General features: G+C 39.6%; 1 protein-coding gene and 1 non-coding gene across 2 annotated transcripts in view; one reads left to right on the top strand and one right to left on the bottom strand.

The window, feature by feature from the left end:
- Positions 1-12,453, bottom strand: part of LOC106585950 (chondroitin sulfate proteoglycan 4) — an 82,689-nt gene extending 70,236 nt beyond the window's left edge. The window contains exon 1 of the mRNA XM_045706692.1: positions 12,195-12,453. Within this exon, the coding sequence (XP_045562648.1) occupies positions 12,195-12,288 (94 nt within the window). The 5' untranslated portion in view covers positions 12,289-12,453. The remainder of the gene's footprint in view (positions 1-12,194) is intronic.
- trnav-uac (transfer RNA valine (anticodon UAC)) lies at positions 3,199-3,293 on the top strand. The gene is made up of 2 exons: positions 3,199-3,237; positions 3,258-3,293. It is a non-coding gene; the product is annotated as a tRNA-Val (tRNA).
- Positions 12,454-20,268: the final 7,815 nt, after the last annotated feature.

Raw genomic sequence — 20,268 nt, 5'->3', positions numbered from 1 at the left:
GGCCGAGTTAGTAGCTTCCCTTGTCTTCTGAAATATGTTCTACATCGTCTAATAATGCATGAGGTCAAACACACAGCATTGTTGGCGTACAGTCAGCAAGGCAATACAGTATACCCAATACCAGTGGAGGCTCCTCAGAGGAGGAAGGGAAGGACCATCCTCCTCAGTGAATTTCATAAAGATTTTAATTATAAAAAAATTAGATACAACAATACAAAATATAATCACGTCACCAAATAACTGATTAAAACTGTTTGCAATGAAGATCTACAGTAGCCTCAACAGCATTCTGTAGGGTAGCACCATGGTATAGCCGGAGGACAGCTAGCTTCCGTCCTCCTCTGGGTACATTGACTTCAATACAAAACCTAGGAGGCTCATGGTTCTCACCCCCTTCCATCGACTTACACAGTAATTATGACAACTTCCGGAGGACGTCCTCCAGCCTATCAGAGCTCTTGCAGCATGAACTGACATGTTATCCACCCAATCAAAGGATCAGAGAATGAATCTATTACTGAAAGCATAAGCTACAGCTAGCTAGCACTGCAGTGCATAACATGTGGTGAGTAGTTGACTTAAAGAGAGAAAGACAATAGTTGTACCGTTTCCAAAATGAAGGAAGAGCAAGAGAGAAATAGAGAGAGAATGTCATTTTTTTTCACTTTCAGTTTCACTTACTTAGCTAGCAAATGTAGCTAGTTAGTTTAGCCTACTGAAACCCCATGCTCAAACAGAGGGATGCTATGTTAGCTAGCTGGCTATGACTTTCCAACACAACAATGGAACTCTTCCAAGTCAAGGTAAGCTTTTGGTTTTACTAATTTATTGCTGCTGTAACTGCTTACTGACTGTACACGAACGTTACTGCATGATCGTAGCGGGTTTACTAACGCGTTAGTTCTATTAGCTATGCTGACTATGACGTTACTTTAGCTAATATGGTGACAACGATGTAGGCTGTGTGCAGCGGTTATGATATGGTTTGGTTTGGCTTGGAAACGTTTTTTTTTTGCCTGGTCACATACAGCTGATGTGTTGTTCATTGAAGTCCACAAGCGAGGGGAAGAGAAGGAATACAACGTGGCTGTTATGAAAGTGAACTGTGTTTACTCGTTATCAGGGGTGTATTCATTCCCCCGATTCTGTTGAAAAACGTTTCTTAAACGGAAGCAAACAGAACAAAAACGGGGATAAATACCTCAATTTGTTCAAAAGAAACTCTCGCTTGCAACTGTTGGACTAATGATTACACCTCAGATCAGATAGATGCAGGCGAGAGTGTGTGCAAGACGGTATTAAATGTCACCGTCTGTCACCTCAAATTCTTCTCTCGACCTGTGTGCATCTACGTTGTAAACTTTCATTCATAGACTAGGTTGTAGCAACCTCATGATGGGTACAAGGGAACATTCTAGTATCATGTAGTAGTCTAAACCTTTCGCTGGTACATTGAACTGGGTGAATGGAATTAAACGGCAATGACCGCCACTGCCCAATACAGTATACCCACTGCAGTATACCCAATACAGTATACCCACTGCAGTATACCCACTACAGTATACCCACTACAGTATACCCACTGCAGTATACCCACTGCAGTATACCCAATACAGTATACCCAATACACTATACCCACTACAGTATACCCAATGCAGTATATCCAATACAGTATACCCAATTTGCAGTATACCCACTACAGTATACCCACTACAGCATACCGACTACAGTATACCCACTACAGTATACCCACTGCAGTATACCCACTGCAGTATACCCACTACAGTATACCCACTGCAGTATACCCAATGCAGTATAAGTATACCCAATACAGCATACCCACTACAGCATACCCACTACAGTATACCCACTACAGTATACCCACTGCAGTATACCCACTACAGTATACCCACTGCAGTATACCCACTACAGTATACCCACTACAGCATACCCACTACAGCATACCCACTGCAGCATACCCACTGCAGTATACCCACTACAGTATACCCACTACAGTATACCCACTGCAGTATACCCACTGCAGTATACCCACTACAGTATACCCACTACAGTATACCCAATGCAGTATACCCACTACAGTATACCCACTGCAGTATACCCAATACAGTATACCCACTGCAGTATACCCACTACAGTATACCCACTACAGTATACCCACTGCAGTATACCCACTACAGTATACCCACTGCAGTATACCCACTACAGTATACCCACTACAGTATACCCACTACAGTATACCCAATGCACTATACCCACTGCAGTATACCCACTACAGTATACCCAATGCAGTATACCCACTACAGTATACCCAATGCAGTATACCCACCACAGTATACCCAATGCACTATACCCACTACAGTATACCCAATGCAGTATACCCACTACAGTATACCCAATGCAGTATACCCACTACAGTATACCCAATGCACTATACCCACTGCAGTATACCCAATGCAGTATACCCACTGCAGCATACCCACTGCAGTATACTCACTACAGTATACCCACTGCAGTATACCCACTGCAGTATACCCACTACAGTATATCCACTACAGTATACCCACTACAGTATACCCAATTTTCAGTATACCCACTACAGTATACCCAATTTTCAGTATACCCACTACAGTATACCCACTACAGTATATACAATTTGCAGTATACCCAATTTGCAGTATACCCACTACAGTATACCCAATTTGCAGCATACCCACTACAGTATACCCAATTTGCAGTATACCCACTACAGTATACCCAATTTGCAGTATACTCACTACAGTATGCCCACTACAGTATGCCCACTACATTATGCCCATTACATTATGCCCACTACAGTATACCCATTGCAGTATACCCATTGCAGTATACCCACATTTCAGTATGCCCACTACAGTATGCCCAATTTGCAGTATGAACAGAAATGCATGTTTCTGTTGCCTAAATTTACCCAGAGAGATAACATGAAGAGTTACTTCATCTTCTCAAATTCTTAAAACATGTTCTCAAATTCTTAAAACATGTTTTCGCTAAATGGACATTATTACACAAATGCATGTAGCCTAAAATGTCCCCCCTTTAAGAGTGGACACTGGTTAGGAGTATTTCAATGTTTGTGGACCTGTCAAAAGCGTTTGATACTGTTGATCATGCTATTTTATTGAATAAGTTGTCAATAAGGCTTCCCTGTAGCTCAGTTGGTAGAGCATGGTGTTTACAACGCCAGCATGGTGTGTGCAACGCCAGGGTTGTGGGTTCGATTCCCACGGGGGGCCAGTACAAAAAATAAATAAAATGAAATGTATGTATTCGCTACTGTAAGTTGCTCTGGATAAGAGCGTCTGCTAAATGACTAAAATGTAAAAATCATAAGCCTGATCTCTGACGACTGTTGATGGTTTCATGATTATCTTAGTGACAGAACTCAGGCCATCGTGATTGATGGGGTTAAGTCTGAATTTCTTGATGCACATAAAAGGTGTACCCCTGGGGACGATTTTGGGATCTGTTCTCTTTACTATTTATAGAAACACCATTGGCCAATCTGTTAAAGCCTGGAAACATCATCTGTATGTGAATGATACTATTAATGTATGCTGTTACCCTGCCTGTTGATCTGGCTGTGTCAAAACTACAGTCAGATTTTTAGAGCTATGCAAAACATGTGTTTAATACAGGCAAAAACAAAATACATGTGCGTTTTCAAACTCTCGTAAGAATGTTTGATTAATTACATGTTCACCCATTAGACGGTTCTCCAATGGGCGTGTTCCCACATATAAATACTTAGGCATTTGGATTGATAAGGATTTGTCGTTTACAAAACAACATATAGATGATGTGGTTTATAAGAAGCTACGATTTAAAAAGCTACGATTTAAAAAGTCGATTATTCAGTAAACCTTTTGATCTGTTCTTGATTATGGTGATATTATTTATCAAAGTGCAGCTGCTACTACTCTTAAACCTTTGGATGCCATCTCCCATAGTGCTCTTTGTTTTGTTACAGGTGACAGTTTTAATACTCATCACTGTATCCTGTATCTATAGGTTGGCTGCTCCTCAGTTTTAATACTCAGTTTTAATACTCATCACTGTATCCTGTATCTATAGGTTGGCTGGTCCTCAGTTTTAATACTCAGTTTTAATACTCAGTTTTAATACTCATCACTGTGTCCTGTATCTATAGGTTGGCTGGGACTTCGCTACAGACACGTAGATCTCAACATTACTCCCTTCTTGTTTACAAGGCCCTACTTCATAAACTTCTGTCTTATCTAACTTTGCTGTTGAAGTGCAGACACCTGAGTTACCTCACCAGTTCACAGGATTGGTTAATGTTTTGAGGTTCCTAGGGTTTCCACCGAGCTGGGTAAATCTGTTGTTTAGTTTTAATGCACCGTATTACTGGAACAAAATACAAAATACATTTTATCTTGATGTTCTGGTGCCGTTCGGGGCAGTTTAAAGTATTGATTGGGGACTTATTTGTGGAGGAATGTAACTGTTTTTTCTGGGTGATTTGTGATGTTTTAATTGTGCTTCCCTTGACTGTTTTTGTATATTTAATGTGTATACGTTTAGGTATAATGTGTATATTTATGTTGTATATATACAGGGCACATTTGTAAAAGAGACCTAGGTCGTAATATGTTTTCCCTGTTAAAATAAAAGTATAAAATCCTCCCCTCTCTCCCCATGCTGTTTAATCTGCTTCTTGATATGCCACACCTGTCAGGTGGTTGGATTATCTTGGCAAAGGACAAGATGCTCACTAACAGGGAAGTAAACACATTTGTACAAACATTTTATGAGAAATAAGCTTTTCATGTATATGGAAACATTTCTAGGATCATTTATTTCAGCACATGAAACATGACACCGTATGCTTTACATGTTGCGTTGATATTTTTGTGCAGTATAGTTATTTTCAATATTTTATTATTTGAGCCTGAAACCCATGTTTGAGCTAAGAGCTAAGAGGGATGTCACAGAGCATCTCATCAGGAACAGAAGCCAGCAGGCAGTCTAGCAGCCTCTAATACAAGAGTTTTAGTGGTAATCTGAGGCCAAAAGAGCCTGGTGTTTTTGGTTCCATACTTCATAGTTATGTTAATTTGTGCCTTGGCTGATCTAATGCGTATCATCATAGATTTACATGCTTTTTAGACCGAGGAGTGAGCTTTAAAGAGACAACATTCAATTTTGGTTTCCTTACCTTGTAAACAGTCTACATTCATAGAAGAGAAAAAAGAAGGTGCTATCTAGAACCAAAATGGATTCTTTGGCTGTCCCCATAGGAGAACCCTTTGACGAACCCTTTCTTGGTTCCATGTAGAACCCTTTTGGGTTCCAGGTTGATCCCTTTTGGGTTCCAGGTTGATTCCCTTTTGGGTTCGATATAGAACCCATAAAGAACCCTTTCCCGCAGAGTCACAGCCGAAGAACCCCTTTTAAAACCCTTTTAGAACCCTTTCCCGCAGAGGGACAGCCGAAGAACCCCTTTTAAAACCCTTTTAGAACCTTTTTTTTCTAACAGTGCATGGACAAGTTATAACAGCAATCCATGCTTTTGATTTTGTTCACTTGGCCACTGTTTCAAACACAAACGTTTTAGCATTTTTTTGTCACAAATCAAATGCAAGTCAATGCATTTTTTTTTTTTTTTTGGCGCTTTATTTCCAAACTATCACTGTGTCTGATAATACAAAACAAACACCCGACTCCTTGGAATGTTCCTTCCTGATGTTGTTTTTCCTGTTTCATTTTGTCCCTCGGTATAATATAAATCTGGAGCGATCTCTTTAGAATATGACGCCACGTTAATGAATTATAATTATATATAATTATATACAGTATCTCACAAAAGTGAGTACACACCCTTCACATTTTTGTAAATATTTGAGTATATCTTTTCATGTGACAACACTGAAGAAATAACACTTTGCTACATTGTAATGTAGTGAGTGTACAGCTTGTATAATTTGCTGTCCACTCAAAATAACTCAACACACAGCCATTAATGTCTAAACCGCTGGCAACAAAAGTGAGTACAACCCCTAAGTGAAAATAACCAAATTGGGTCCAAAGTGTCAATATTTTGTGTGGCCATCATCATCTTCCAGCACTGCCTTAACCCTCTTGGGCATGGAGTTCACCAGAGCTTCACAGGTTGCCACTGGAGTCCTCTTCCACTCCTCCATGACGACATCACGGAGCTGGTGGATGTTAGAGACCTTGCACTCCTCCACCTTCCGTTTGAGGATGCCCCACAGATGCTCAATAGGGTTTAGGTCTGGAGACATGCTTGGCCAGTCCATCACCTTTACCCTCAGCTTCTTTAGCAAGGCAGTGGTCGTCTTGGAGGTGTGTTTGGGGTCGTTATCATGTTGGAATACTGCCCTGCGGCCCAGTCTCCGAAGGGAGGGGGAATCATGCTCTGCTTCAGTATGTCACAGTACATGTTGGCATTCATAGTTCCCTCAATGAACTGTAGCTCCCCAGTGCCGGCAGCACTCATGCAGCCCCAGACCATGACACTCCCACCACCATGCTGGACTGTAGGCAAGACACACTTGTCTTTGTACTCCTCACCTGGTTGCCACCACACACGCTTGACACCATCTGAACCAAATAAGTTTATCTTGGTCTCATCAGACCACAGGACATGGTTCCAGTAATCCATGTCTTTAGTCTGCTTGTCTTCAGCAAACTGTTTGCGGGCTTTCTTGTGCATCATCTTTAGAAGAGGCTTCCTTCTGGGACGACAGCCATGCAGACCAATTTGATGCAGTGTGTGGCGTATGGTCTGAGCACTGACAGGCTGACCCCCCCACCCCTTCAACCTCTGAAGCAATGCTGGCAGCACTCATACGTCTATTTCCCAAAGACAACCTCTGGATATGACGCTGAGCAGGTGCACTCAACTTCTTCGGTCGACCATGGCGAGGCCTGTTCTGAGTGGAACCTGTCCTGTTAAACCGCTGTATGGTCTTGGCCACCGTGCTGCAGCTCAGTTTCAGGGTCCTGGCAATCTTCTTATAGCCCAGGCCATCTTTATGTAGAGCAACAATTCTTTTTTTCAGATCCTCAGAGAGTTCTTTGCCATGAGGTGCCATGTTGAACTTCCAGTGACCAGTCAGTATGAGGGAGCGTGAGAGCGATGACACCAAATTTAACACACCTGCTCCCCATTCACACCTGAGACCTTGTAACACTAACGAGTCACATGACACCGGGGAGGGAAAATGGCTAATTGGGCCCAATTTGGTTATTTTCACTTAGGTGGTTGTACTCACTTTTGTTGCCAGCGGTTTAGACATTAATGGCTGTTTGTTGTGTTATTTTGAGTGGACAGCAAATTTACACTGTTATACAAGCTGTACACTCACTACTTTACATTGTAGCAAAGTGTCATTTCTTCAGTGTTGTCACATGAAAAGATATACTCAAATATTTACAAAAATGTGAGGGGGTGTACTCACTTTTGTGAGATACTGTATATTTGAGCCAGGCTAAAGACGTCCTATAGCCCTCTATACATCTCATAATACATTTTAAAAAATTATACAAATGACCATTATGCTCCTTAAATGATGCTGACAATTACTGATGTTTATTCCGATTGTATTAAATCATTAAACTGTAAATAAATAAATCTATATATGAAGTTTCTTTCCAAAATGTTATATATCCATTTTCAGAAATGTTGGTAAGTTAGCTTGAATTGTTTAAAGAACTTATGAGAGAGATTGGTGTTTCTCCATTATCTAATAATCATAGCATGGGGTTGTTCAATGACAGACGTGTTTTTGTTTAAAATATATCACTTGATGGTTTCATTTCTGAGAGATAAATAATCATGTTTTTTTTGTTGCTGTAAATGCTATATATCCTCCTCACTCTCAGAGAAATCAGTAGTACTGCTAGGTTTTATACAGTAATACTATATATCCTCCTCACTCTCAGAGAAATCAGTAGTACTGCTAGGTTTTATACAGTAATACTATATATCCTCCTCAGAGAAATCAGTAGTACTGCTAGGTTTTATACAGTAATACTATATATCCTCCTCACTCTCAGAGAAATCAGTAGTACTGCTAGGTTTTATACAGTAATACTATATATCCTCCTCAGAGAAATCAGTAGTACTGCTAGGTTTTATACAGTAATACTATATATCCTCCTCACTCTCAGAGAAATCAGTAGTACTGCTAGGTTTTACACAGTAATACTATATATCCTCCTCAGAGAAATCAGTAGTACTGCTAGGTTTTACACAGTAATACTATATATCCTCCTCACTCTCAGAGAAATCAGTAGTACTGCTAGGTTTTATACAGTAATACTATATATCCTCCTCACTCTCAGAGAAATCAGTAGTACTGCTAGGTTTTATACAGTAATACTATATATCCTCCTCACTCTCAGAGAAATCAGTAGTACTGCTAGGTTTTATACAGTAATACTATATATCCTCCTCAGAGAAATCAGTAGTACTGCTAGGTTTTATACAGTAATACTATATATCCTCCTCAGAGAAATCAGTAGTACTGCTAGGTTTTACACAGTAATACTATATATCCTCCTCAGAGAAATCAGTAGTACTGCTAGGTTTTACACAGTAATACTATATATCCTCCTCACTCTCAGAGAAATCAGTAGTACTGCTAGGTTTTACACAGTAATACTATATATCCTCCTCAGAGAAATCAGTAGTACTGCTAGGTTTTATACAGTTATACTATATATCCTCCTCACACTCAGAGAAATCAGTAGTACTGTTAGGTTTTATACAGTAATACTATATATCCTCCTCACTCTCAGAGAAATCAGAAGTACTGATAGGTTTTATACAGTAATACTATATATCCTCCTCACTCTCAGAGAAATCAGTAGTACTGCTAGGTTTTATACAGTAATACTATATATCCTCCTCACTCTCAGAGAAATCAGTAGTACTGCTAGGTTTTACACAGTAATACTATATATCCTCCTCAGAGAAATCAGTAGTACTGCTAGGTTTTACACAGTAATACTATATATCCTCCTCACTCTCAGAGAAATCAGTAGTACTGCTAGGTTTTATACAGTAATACTATATATCCTCCTCACTCTCAGAGAAATCAGTAGTACTGCTAGGTTTTATACAGTAATACTATATATCCTCCTCACTCTCAGAGAAATCAGTAGTACTGCTAGGTTTTATACAGTAATACTATATATCCTCCTCAGAGAAATCAGTAGTACTGCTAGGTTTTATACAGTAATACTATATATCCTCCTCAGAGAAATCAGTAGTACTGCTAGGTTTTACACAGTAATACTATATATCCTCCTCAGAGAAATCAGTAGTACTGCTAGGTTTTACACAGTAATACTATATATCCTCCTCACTCTCAGAGAAATCAGTAGTACTGCTAGGTTTTACACAGTAATACTATATATCCTCCTCAGAGAAATCAGTAGTACTGCTAGGTTTTATACAGTTATACTATATATCCTCCTCACACTCAGAGAAATCAGTAGTACTGTTAGGTTTTATACAGTAATACTATATATCCTCCTCACTCTCAGAGAAATCAGAAGTACTGATAGGTTTTATACAGTAATACTATATATCCTCCTCACTCTCAGAGAAATCAGTAGTACTGCTAGGTTTTATACAGTAATACTATATATCCCCCTCAGAGAAATCAGTAGTACTGCTAGGTTTTATACAGTAATACTATATATCCTCCTCAGAGAAATCAGTAGTACTGCTAGGTTTTACACAGTAATACTATATATCCTCCTCACTCTCAGAGAAATCAGTAGTACTGCTAGGTTTTACACAGTAATGCTATATATCCTCCTCACTCTCAGAGAAATCAGTAGTACTGCTAGGTTTTATACAGTAATACTATATATCCTCCTCACTCTCAGAGAAATCAGTAGTACTGCTAGGTTTTATACAATAATACTATATATCCTCCTCACTCTCAGAGAAATCAGTAGTACTGCTAGGTTTTATACAGTAATACTATATATCCTCCTCACTCTCAGATAAATCAGTAGTACTGCTAGGTTTTACACAGTAATACTATATATCCTCCTCACTCTCAGAGAAATCAGTAGTACTGCTAGGTTTTACACAGTAATACTATATATCCTCCTCACTCTCATAGAAATCAGTAGTACTGCTAGGTTTTATACAGTAATACTATATATCCTCCTCAGAGAAATCAGTAGTACTGCTAGGTTTTACACAGTAATACTATATATCCTCCTCAGAGAAATCAGTAGTACTGCTAGGTTTTATACAGTAATACTATATATCCTCCTCAGAGAAATCAGTAGTACTGCTAGGTTTTATACAGTAATACTATATATCCTCCTCAGAGAAATCAGTAGTACTCCTAGGTTTTACACAGTAATACTATATATCCTCCTCAGAGAAATCAGTAGTACTGCTAGGTTTTATACAGTAATACTATATATCCTCCTCACTCTCAGAGAAATCAGTAGTACTGCTAGGTTTTATACAGTAATACTATATATCCTCCTCACTCTCAGAGAAATCAGTAGTACTGCTAGGTTTTACACAGTAATACTATATATCCTCCTCACTCTCAGAGAAATCAGTAGTACTGCTAGGTTTTACACAGTAATACTATATATCCTCCTCAGAGAAATCAGTAGTACTGCTAGGTTTTACACAGTAATACTATATATCCTCCTCACTCTCAGAGAAATCAGTAGTACTGCTAGGTTTTATACAGTAATACTATATATCCTCCTCAGAGAAAATCAGTAGTACTGCTAGGTAGTACACAGTCTAATGTAACAAATAACTACATTTTTTTATAAAGAAATGTAAAAAAAATTACATTTGTGACATCAATATTTAAAAAAAATAATTCTATACAGTAATATGACATCTGTATGTCATTTTTTTTTTTTTTTAAGTACATTAAACATTTGAGTAATTTAGCAGATGCTCTTATCCCGAGTGATTTACAGTAAAGTGCATTCATCTTTAACTAGTTTAGTGAGACAACCACATAATCACAGTCAAATATACAGGGTATGAATATTCCATCCTAGTTAAACAATGGATAATATAGCATTTAGCAAAACAAAAAAACACATTTTTAATACAGATCTAAAATCTATGAATTAAACATCTGAGAAGAGTACTATTTTACTTACACACACACACACACACACACACACACACACACACAATGGTACTCATAAGCAATAATTTCTGATGAAAATAAAAAATACACAAATGTGAGAAACTCTTCATCTAGATTACTCTCATTCCGTTTACTATATAAAATGATACAGCTGCCTAATGAATGTTTGCTTTAACTAGAAATAGCTTTTATGTATTAGGGTATGTGTAATCACAGGGAACAAAAATGAAAGATGTCACTAATTACTTTTCATGTGTCCTTTTATTCCAAATCAGACCAGGGTGTACCTCCCAGAATGGCACCCTATTCCCCTACGTAGTGCACTACCCATAGGGCTATAGTCAAAAGTAGTGCACTACAGTATAGGGAATAGGGTGATTCACCTTTGGGATGCAGAGCCCCTACTATCTATTTCTGTCTATTTTTCTGGGCTCATTTTCATTTCCAGTAATGTAATTTTTGATGTTTTTCAAGTTCAAGAGTTCAGATTCAGTCTGATGATTCTGTGTTATACAATGTGTCTTCACTGTGCAGTACAATATATAAATGCGTTTTCTTTATAAAATTATTAATTTGTGTGTAGCCATGGACAACCCTCAGGGCAGTTTTCTATTCTGAAAGTGATACTTTTTTTTTTTTTTACTTAATAATTGAATTGTTGAAATGCTGGATATAATCGATTTCTTTATCACAAGTATAACTTATGCGATTATAGCTTTAACTCAATATTGAGTTTTTTCATTGGAAGACACATAGCATTAAGTCTGGTATCACCATTATCAAACTGTAATTATAAGTCTTGACATAAAGTTGATTTTATTCGACGTATCAAGTGAGCTCAGGACCAAAGCCCCAATTGTGTTATTTTCTCGCACTTAAAAATACATTCGTGAATTACAGTGTCAAACGCATATATACCACCTAAAACACAATGTATACAGATTGCAATCAATCTCGGATCCTCGGGGGAAAATGTCGAATTATCAGAGCTCTTACCTCCCATTGCCAGGTCGCTCATAAGCGACACCAACAACGCCGCGTAAAAACATAGCTTCTTTGTGCTTCTTACAGGGAATTTCATGTTTTCCATTCGGCAATATTATCCAACGTTTAGTCCGGCCGTTACATATTTGCAGATTGGGTGGTCTTGTTGAGATTTCGGTCACGTATTCGACCACTTCATTTACAAGTTAACCTACCCTCCCCACTTCTTTTCAACTAAGCAGAGAGAGAGAGAGAGAGAGAGACAGTGCAGACACTTGGTGAATTCTGTAACTCCGCCTTGTGTGTTTTTTTGTGCCCCCTCCTTATACCACCCTGCAATATACCTTAGCAGTGGGCTACTTTGAACAGGAAAAAATATATATATTTTAGATTGGCATGAGCCCATTTATTAGGTCAAACTATTAGAGAGTATTGATTTTGGAAGGGCTTGGAGAGACTGTCCCCTCATAGACCCCACCAGACTGATCTGTTTTACCAGCTGTCACAGCCTTTCCATTAAACAGTTTCCCATTGATTAATATAGCTCTAGGGTTCATTTCCAACTATAGATCCAATGTTTTCCTGTTTATGTTTCCATAAATATTTTTTTCTGCAACATTAGACAGAAGAAAATACAAAATGTGGTTATGCTATAAAACTACAAACCTAAAACGTGCATGTAAGTCGATTTAAAATCTAACCTAAACATCCTTTTCGTAATTATATTGTATAGTATATTTTATTCAAAATAGGCAATGTGTCAAACATCAGGAGCATGTGTACGTTTTTCTAAGTATGCTTGTCTAGGCTATAAACCAAATCAGAAGGTATGTTAACAAAGGGACGGCAGGTAGCCTAGTGGTTAGAGCGTTGGACCAGTAACCAGCAGGTAGCCTAGTGGTTAGAGCGTTGGGCCAGTAGCCAGCAGGTAGCCTAGTGGTTAGAGCGTTGGGCCAGTAACCAGCAGGTAGCCTAGTGGTTAGAGCGTTGGACCAGTAACCAGCAGGTAGCCTAGTGGTTAGAGCGTTGGGCCAGTAACCATCAGGTAGCCTAGTGGTTAGAGTGTTGGACTAGTAACCAGCAGGTAGTCTAGTGGTTAGAGCGTTGGGCCAGTAACCAGCAGGTAGCCTAGTGGTTAGAGCGTTGGACTAGTAACCAGCAGGTAGCCTAGTGGTTAGAGCGTTGGACCAGTAACCAGCAGGTAGCCTAGTGGTTAGAGCGTTGGACCAGTAACCAGCAGGTAGCCTAGTGGTTAGAGTGTTGGGTCAGTAACCAGCAGGTAGCCTGGTGGTTAGAGCGTTGGGCCAGTAACCAGCAGGTAGCCTAGTGGTTAGAGCGTTGGGTCAGTAACCAGCAGGTAGCCTAGTGGTTAGAGCGTTGGGACAGTAACCAGCAGGTAGCCTAGTGGTTAGAGTGTTGGGCCAGTAACCAGCAGGTAGCCTAGTGGTTAGAGCGTTGGACTAGTAACCAGCAGGTAGCCTAGTGGTTAGAGCGTTGGACTAGTAACCAGCAGGTAGCCTAGTGGTTAGAGAGTTGGACTAGTAACCAAAAGGTTTCAAGATTGAATCCCCTGAGCTGACGAGGTATAAATCTGTCGTTCTGCCCCTGAACAAGGCAGTTAACCCACTGTTCCTAGATCGTCATTGTAAATAAGAATTTGTTCTTAACTGACTTGTCTAGTTAAATAAACTTTTTTTTTTAAAAGCCATTCTCGTAGTTCCGGGTTGCGAGCGTCGGAAAGCTGGACTCGAGGACGCATAGGAAACTATATGCAGACGAGCTAGATTATCTAATGAATATACACCGTTATATATACACTCTTTCTATAAAATCATTAACACTATCAAGCATCTATTTTTCTAGGTTGGTAGTTAGGTTTGCTACGTTCATGGAGGAAATGCTAGCTACATAGCCTTGCTTGTTTGCAGCTGACCTGTATGCTATATATGTTTTTCTAAATACATATACCGTCGGCCAGCCTGTTAGCTCTCATTGCAACATTGGATAGGAAGTTGATATGTTCCATTTGTGAGAAAAAAAAAGCGACAATTTAATCTCAATGTATTTTAATTTATCCAATCTTTACCCACCGCCAATGTGCAGTATGTATGCATGCAAAAACAGAAATACTGTAGCTATCTATCATTAGCTAGCCCATCTGTAGCACCTAACTAGGTAACTAGCTAGTTAGCTGAGGTCCAGATATAGTGTCGTTATTTGTCAACTATCTTGTTTGAACACCGAATGACTGACCGACCATCTATCTTTTTCCCTGCCTCAGACATTGCATTGACTATCTTGCCAGAACGCATGAATGAATGCAGATGTCAGTCGTTTTCAATGGAATAAACTGGATTTGTAGCTACACCATCAGCACACAAATATGTAATCACTCAATGCCGATAATGATTCCGTAGACTGTCGTACCCGAGTTGGTGAGCTGGGGCTACGAGGTTATCAGAAAGTGTATCTACTTCTCTGACGTAAACCATAGTCTACATGTCGATATTTAGTAATTGCAATTTTTATTTGAGAATTGTTTTCCTCATCTGGCTAATAGATTTGAACTAGTTGCCTGTTTGCTTTTTGCAGCTAATGTTATACATATAAAATAACAACTTGTTTAAGACATATTATTGCTGGACTGTGAAATATAAACGCAACAATTTCATTGATTTTACTGAGTTCATATGAGAAAATCAGTCAATAGAATTAAATTAGTCCCTAATCTATGGATTTCACATGACTGGGAATACAGATATGGATCTGTTGGTCACAGATACCTTAAAATGGTCCTCACAATCAAATCAAATGTATTTATATAGCCCTTCTTACATCAGCTGATATCTCAAAGTGCTGTACAGAAACCCAGCCTAAAACCCCAAACAGCAAGCAATGCAGGTGTAGAAGCACGGTGGCTAGGAAAAACTCCCTAGAAAGGCCAAAAACCTAGGAAGAAACCTAGAGAGGAACCAGGCTATGAGGGGTGGCCAGTCCTCTTCTGAACCTGAGGATCTCGTCACGGTATTTTTGTGCATTCAAATTGCCATCAATAAAATGCAATTGTGTTCGTTGTCTTTAGCGTACTGTATGCCTGCCCATAGCAATAACCCCACCGCCACCATGGGGCACTCTGTTAACAAGACATCAGCAAACCGCTGGCCCATACAACACCATACACGTGGTCTGCGGTTGTGAGGCTGGTTGGACACTACCAAATTCTCTAAAACAACGTTGGTAGAGAAATTAACATTACAATTATCTGGCAACAGCTCTGGTGGACATACCTGGAGTCAACGTGCCAATTGCACGCTCCCTCCAAACTTGAGACATCTGTGTCATTGTGTTGTGTGACAAAACTGCACATTTTAGAGTGGCCTTTTATTGTCCCCAGCACAAGGTGCACCTGTGTAATGATTATGCTGTTTAATCAGATGCTTGATATGCCAAACCTGTCAATTGGCAAAGGAGAAACGCTCACTAACAGGGATGTAAACAAACGTGTGCACAACATTTGAGAGAAATACATTTTTTTTTTGTGTATGGAACATTTCTGGGATCTTTTATTTCAGCTCATGAAACATGGGGACCAACACTTTACATGTTGCATTTTATATTGTTGTTCAGTATAAGAATGAGTGAACAACAGGCACGGGCTTCCATATCATTCATTGCTCGTTGTTTATTGCGAGCTAACTAACAGGTTTGGACGTGGCTCACTAAATCACATAGCCAGGTAATGGTACTGCCATCTGCTGGATCATTTCGAGATAACAACATGAAATAGCATTGTGACATATAAAATGGTTAATGTTATGCTGGAAAGTCGCTTTTTTCCCCGGATCCTTACAGTACTGTCAACGACATTATGATTAATGACTTGTAAACACAACCATAAAGAGAATCATGCACAGAACGCAACTTTCTCCACGTGGAACTAAATGTCCTCGGTTTAATCTAGCGGTCAAACAGGGAAATGATCCAATCGTTTTTCCACCATATTTTTTTTTTTTCCCCCATAGGGGACTTTATATACACATACAACAACGGCTGTGTTTTGTGTAGGCTTACCCCTGGGGTGACGTTTTGAAAACCGTATAAAACTCTCTAAAACAAGGTGACTTTTATCAATATATTTGCCTGTATTTTTACGCTAATTAGCTGCTAATGTGGCTATCATAAAAAACTACAAATGCCATGATGATCTGTATGATACTCGAGGCAAAGGTAAAACATCTCTGGATCACAGGAGGCTGCTGAGGGGAGGACGGCTCACAATAATGGCTGGAATGGAGTGAATGGAATGGCATCAAACACAGTCAAACCATTCCATTTATTCTTTCCAAACATTACTATAAAACCCATCCTCCCCAATTAAAGTGCCACCAGCCGCCTGTGCTCTTGATTATCTATGTAATGTTAGCTAAATGTAGTAAAGAATAAATTGGCAACATTTCTTTAAAATTGACAATTCTGTGAACTGTCTATTGCAAGTTTTAAAATGACACAATTGACCTGTTAGCAAAGGTGTCAGCTAGAGATGAGGTGCAGGAGCATGCTGTGATTTGTAGTTTTGCATGATGTCTACACTGATGCTAATTAGCATTTTTTTTTTTTTAATCTGAGTTTAAATACATATCAATGTATTGATAAAAGTCACCTTGTCAGAGATTGGTTGACATGGTTATCGATAATGTCACGCCAGGGTAAACGTACACAAAACACAGCGTTTCTAATATTGTACAATCAAGGTGAGTAAAGTTCTTACAGATTTACCCAGAATGACTTACAGCTCTAATTGCTGCCAAAGTTGTTTCTAACATGTATTGACTCAGGGGTGTGAATACTTATGAAAATGAAATATTTCTGTATTTAATTTTTAATAACTTTACTAAAATTTCTAAAAACATGTTTTCACTTTGTCATTATAGTAGCTATACTAATGATCTGTGGTCCAGAGGGTAACGGCAAACATATCGATGTCTTCCTGCAGTAGAGTAAGCATACTGCTGACTCAAGAGATGCTAATCAGTCCATCTCTAAAGCATCTCGAAAGTCCAGGTAGCCTAGTGGTTAGAGCGTTGGGCCAGTAACCAGCAGGTAGCCTAGTGGTTAGAGCGTTGGGCCAGTAACCAGCAGGTAGCCTAGTGGTTAGAGCGTTGGACCAGTAACCAGCAGGTAGCCTAGTGGTTAGATCATTGGGCCAGTAACTGAAAGGTCGCTAGATCGAATCCCTGAGCTGACAAGGTACGAATCTGTCGTTCTGCCCCTGAACGAGGCAGTTAACCCCACTGTTCCTAGGCTGTCATTGAAAATAAGAATTTGTTCTTAACTGACTTGCCAAGTTAAATTAAAAAAAATAATACAGATAGCGTCAAGTAGTAGGTGTAGCAATATTGATGTTACACAGGAAACGGAAACCTGTTGTTACTTACTTTGTTAATCTGCTGATTGACAACATGCCTAGTAAAGTTTGCTTAACTATATATCTTTGACTGTCGTGACTACAACACAAAGCATATTGAAACACAACACACAAACATTATCAAGAAACGCCTAGCTTCACCATTTAAGTTAGCTTGCTAGTTAAGTTAGCTAGCTAGACTGTTGGTTTATGAAAGCTAAACTGTTTTTTATGATTTTTTTCATGCATTTAAATGACTAGACAAATAGACGGCGTCTAGCCATGCTAATATTGCTAACTAGCTAACCATGAGCTAGCTAGCTAGATAACAGGGATTGTGTAAAATTGGCCAAGATAGTTCACAGAATTGTACATTATTTTTTATGTGTATATATTTTTTTGTATTTTTCACCCCTTTTTTCTCTCCAATTTCGGGGTGTCCAATTGGTAGTTACAGTCTTGTCTCATCGCTGCAACTCCCGTACGGACTCGGGAGAGGCGAAGGTCGAGAGCCATGCGTCCTCAGAAACACAACCAAGCCGCACTGCTTCTTGACACAATGCCCATCCAACCCGGAAGCCAGCCGTACCAATGTGTCGGAGGAAACACCGTACACCTGGCGACCGACCCCAGGACAGCGGAGTCAATCACCACCTTCCGGAGACACCTGAAACCCCACCTCTTTAAGGAATACCTGGGATAGGATAAAGTAATCCTTCTAACCCCCCCCCCCACACTATTGTAAACTGGATATCATAAGGTGAATGCACCAATTTGTAAGTCACGCTGGATAAGAGCGTCTGCTAAATGACAATGTAAATGACCATGTCAGCATGCACTGCACCCAGCACGCCACAGGAGTCACTAGTGCACAATGAGACAAGGATCTCCCTGCCAGCCAAACACTCCCTAACCCGGACAACGCTGGGCCAATTGTGCACCACCCCAAGGGCCTCCCGGTCGCGGCCAGCTGCGACAGAGCCTGGACTCCGAACCAGGATCTCTAGTGGCACAGCTAGCACTGTCTTAGACCACTGCGCCACTCGGGAGGCCCCAGAATTGTAAATTTATACACATTTTGCCAATTTATGAATTACTAAATGTAGCTAACATTAAATAGTTAATGCAGAGATTCTTACCTTTACCTCGATTCGGCAGTCACAGATCATCATGACCCTGGGTGAGTGTTATGAAGCTTGAGACAGGCATTTGTAGTTCTACATGATAGCCACATTAGAGGCTAATTAGCATTTCATTTAAAAAAATAATGTTTTTTGGGGGGGGAATATGAGTAAATATATTGATAAAAGTCACCTTGTCTGAGAGAAATTTACACGGTTGTCAAAACGTCACGCCAGGGTAAGACTATACGAAAATCCCCTATGGGGAAAAAATGAATGGTAGAAAAACGATTGGAACCATTTCCGTATTTGACCGCTAGGTTTTATGGGTATTATGAGGCATACTGTGGTACCCTTACAGCATTCACATACTAGTCGGACTAGGAAACTCGGTAATTCGTTAAACGAGACATGTGATTAACTACAACCCGTTACCAAAAGTCAAAAATGTCCCAGTTTCCTAGTTCCGACTTGCACTTAAACGCTGCATCTGTAGAGCTCGCCAGCTTGTAGTCCTAAAACCCAGAAATGAGTTACCTCTGGTTCGTTCAGCCATCCTTATGGGGAAAATATGAGATCATTTCAGTCAGTTAACATGACCTTCATGAATTATGAGGCCTTTATGTACTTTTAGCAGATGCTCTTATCCAGAGCAACTTACATTTTTGCAGAGTGCATACATTTCATACATCTTTTTTTCCATACTGCTCCCCCATGGGAAACGAACCCACAACCCAGGCTTTGCAAATACCATGCTCTACCAACTGAGCCACACAGGACCACAGGCTTTTTTTTAAATTACATAAATGCTTTAAAATTCACAAAAAGTTAAATTAGCTGAAGATTATCTCAAAGAACAAAATGTATAAGATATCATAAGCCTGTGTTTACCTCAGACCTTGTTTTCAGCATTTAACCCAAAAACCCTACAAAAACTCCATTCATTTTCCCATAGGCTTTGTCCTTGGAGCCATGGCAGAGTTAGTGCACTAAGCTATGCGTTAGTGCCCTAAACTGTGAGTTAGTGCACTAAGCTGTGCACTAAGCTGTGAGTTAGTGCACTAAGCTATGCGTTAGTGCACTAAGCTATGAGTTAGTGCCTGCTAGAGGGAGACTCCTAGCACATCTCTCTTTCACCTCGCCACACGGGTGAGTTGTGGGGTATTTTCCCTGGGGGAATCACAGGGGGGCCTTGGTAAAGGCTTGAAAGGCAAACAGCTCACAATAATGCAGATTAACGTTTGTCTCGTGTTCTTCTTATTTCTCGTGTGTTTTTGTTCTACGTTACTTTTTTCATACTAGCTAGTACTGATATTGATTGCTGCATTGTTAGAAAGAGCTTGCAAGAAAGGCAGTTCACTGTACTTGTGCACATAACAATAAAACTTGAAAGTCCAGTCCCAATGTCCATCCCCCCCAAAAAACGAATATTCTGCTTGTTTTCATTGGCTGAATATCAGCTGTTCTGTAAACATATTTTATTCATATTCTTCATATTTTTTATAATTATTCAAGACCTACTCAAATACTCATAAGTCGATTATGTATTGTAGATGAGAAT

The sequence above is a fragment of the Salmo salar genome, chromosome ssa24 (assembly GCF_905237065.1).
Source record: "Salmo salar chromosome ssa24, Ssal_v3.1, whole genome shotgun sequence".
NCBI classification, from domain to species: Eukaryota; Metazoa; Chordata; class Actinopteri; order Salmoniformes; family Salmonidae; genus Salmo; species Salmo salar.
Note: the sequence above shows the minus strand (reverse complement) of the source record. Positions and strands in the feature narration are given on the sequence as shown.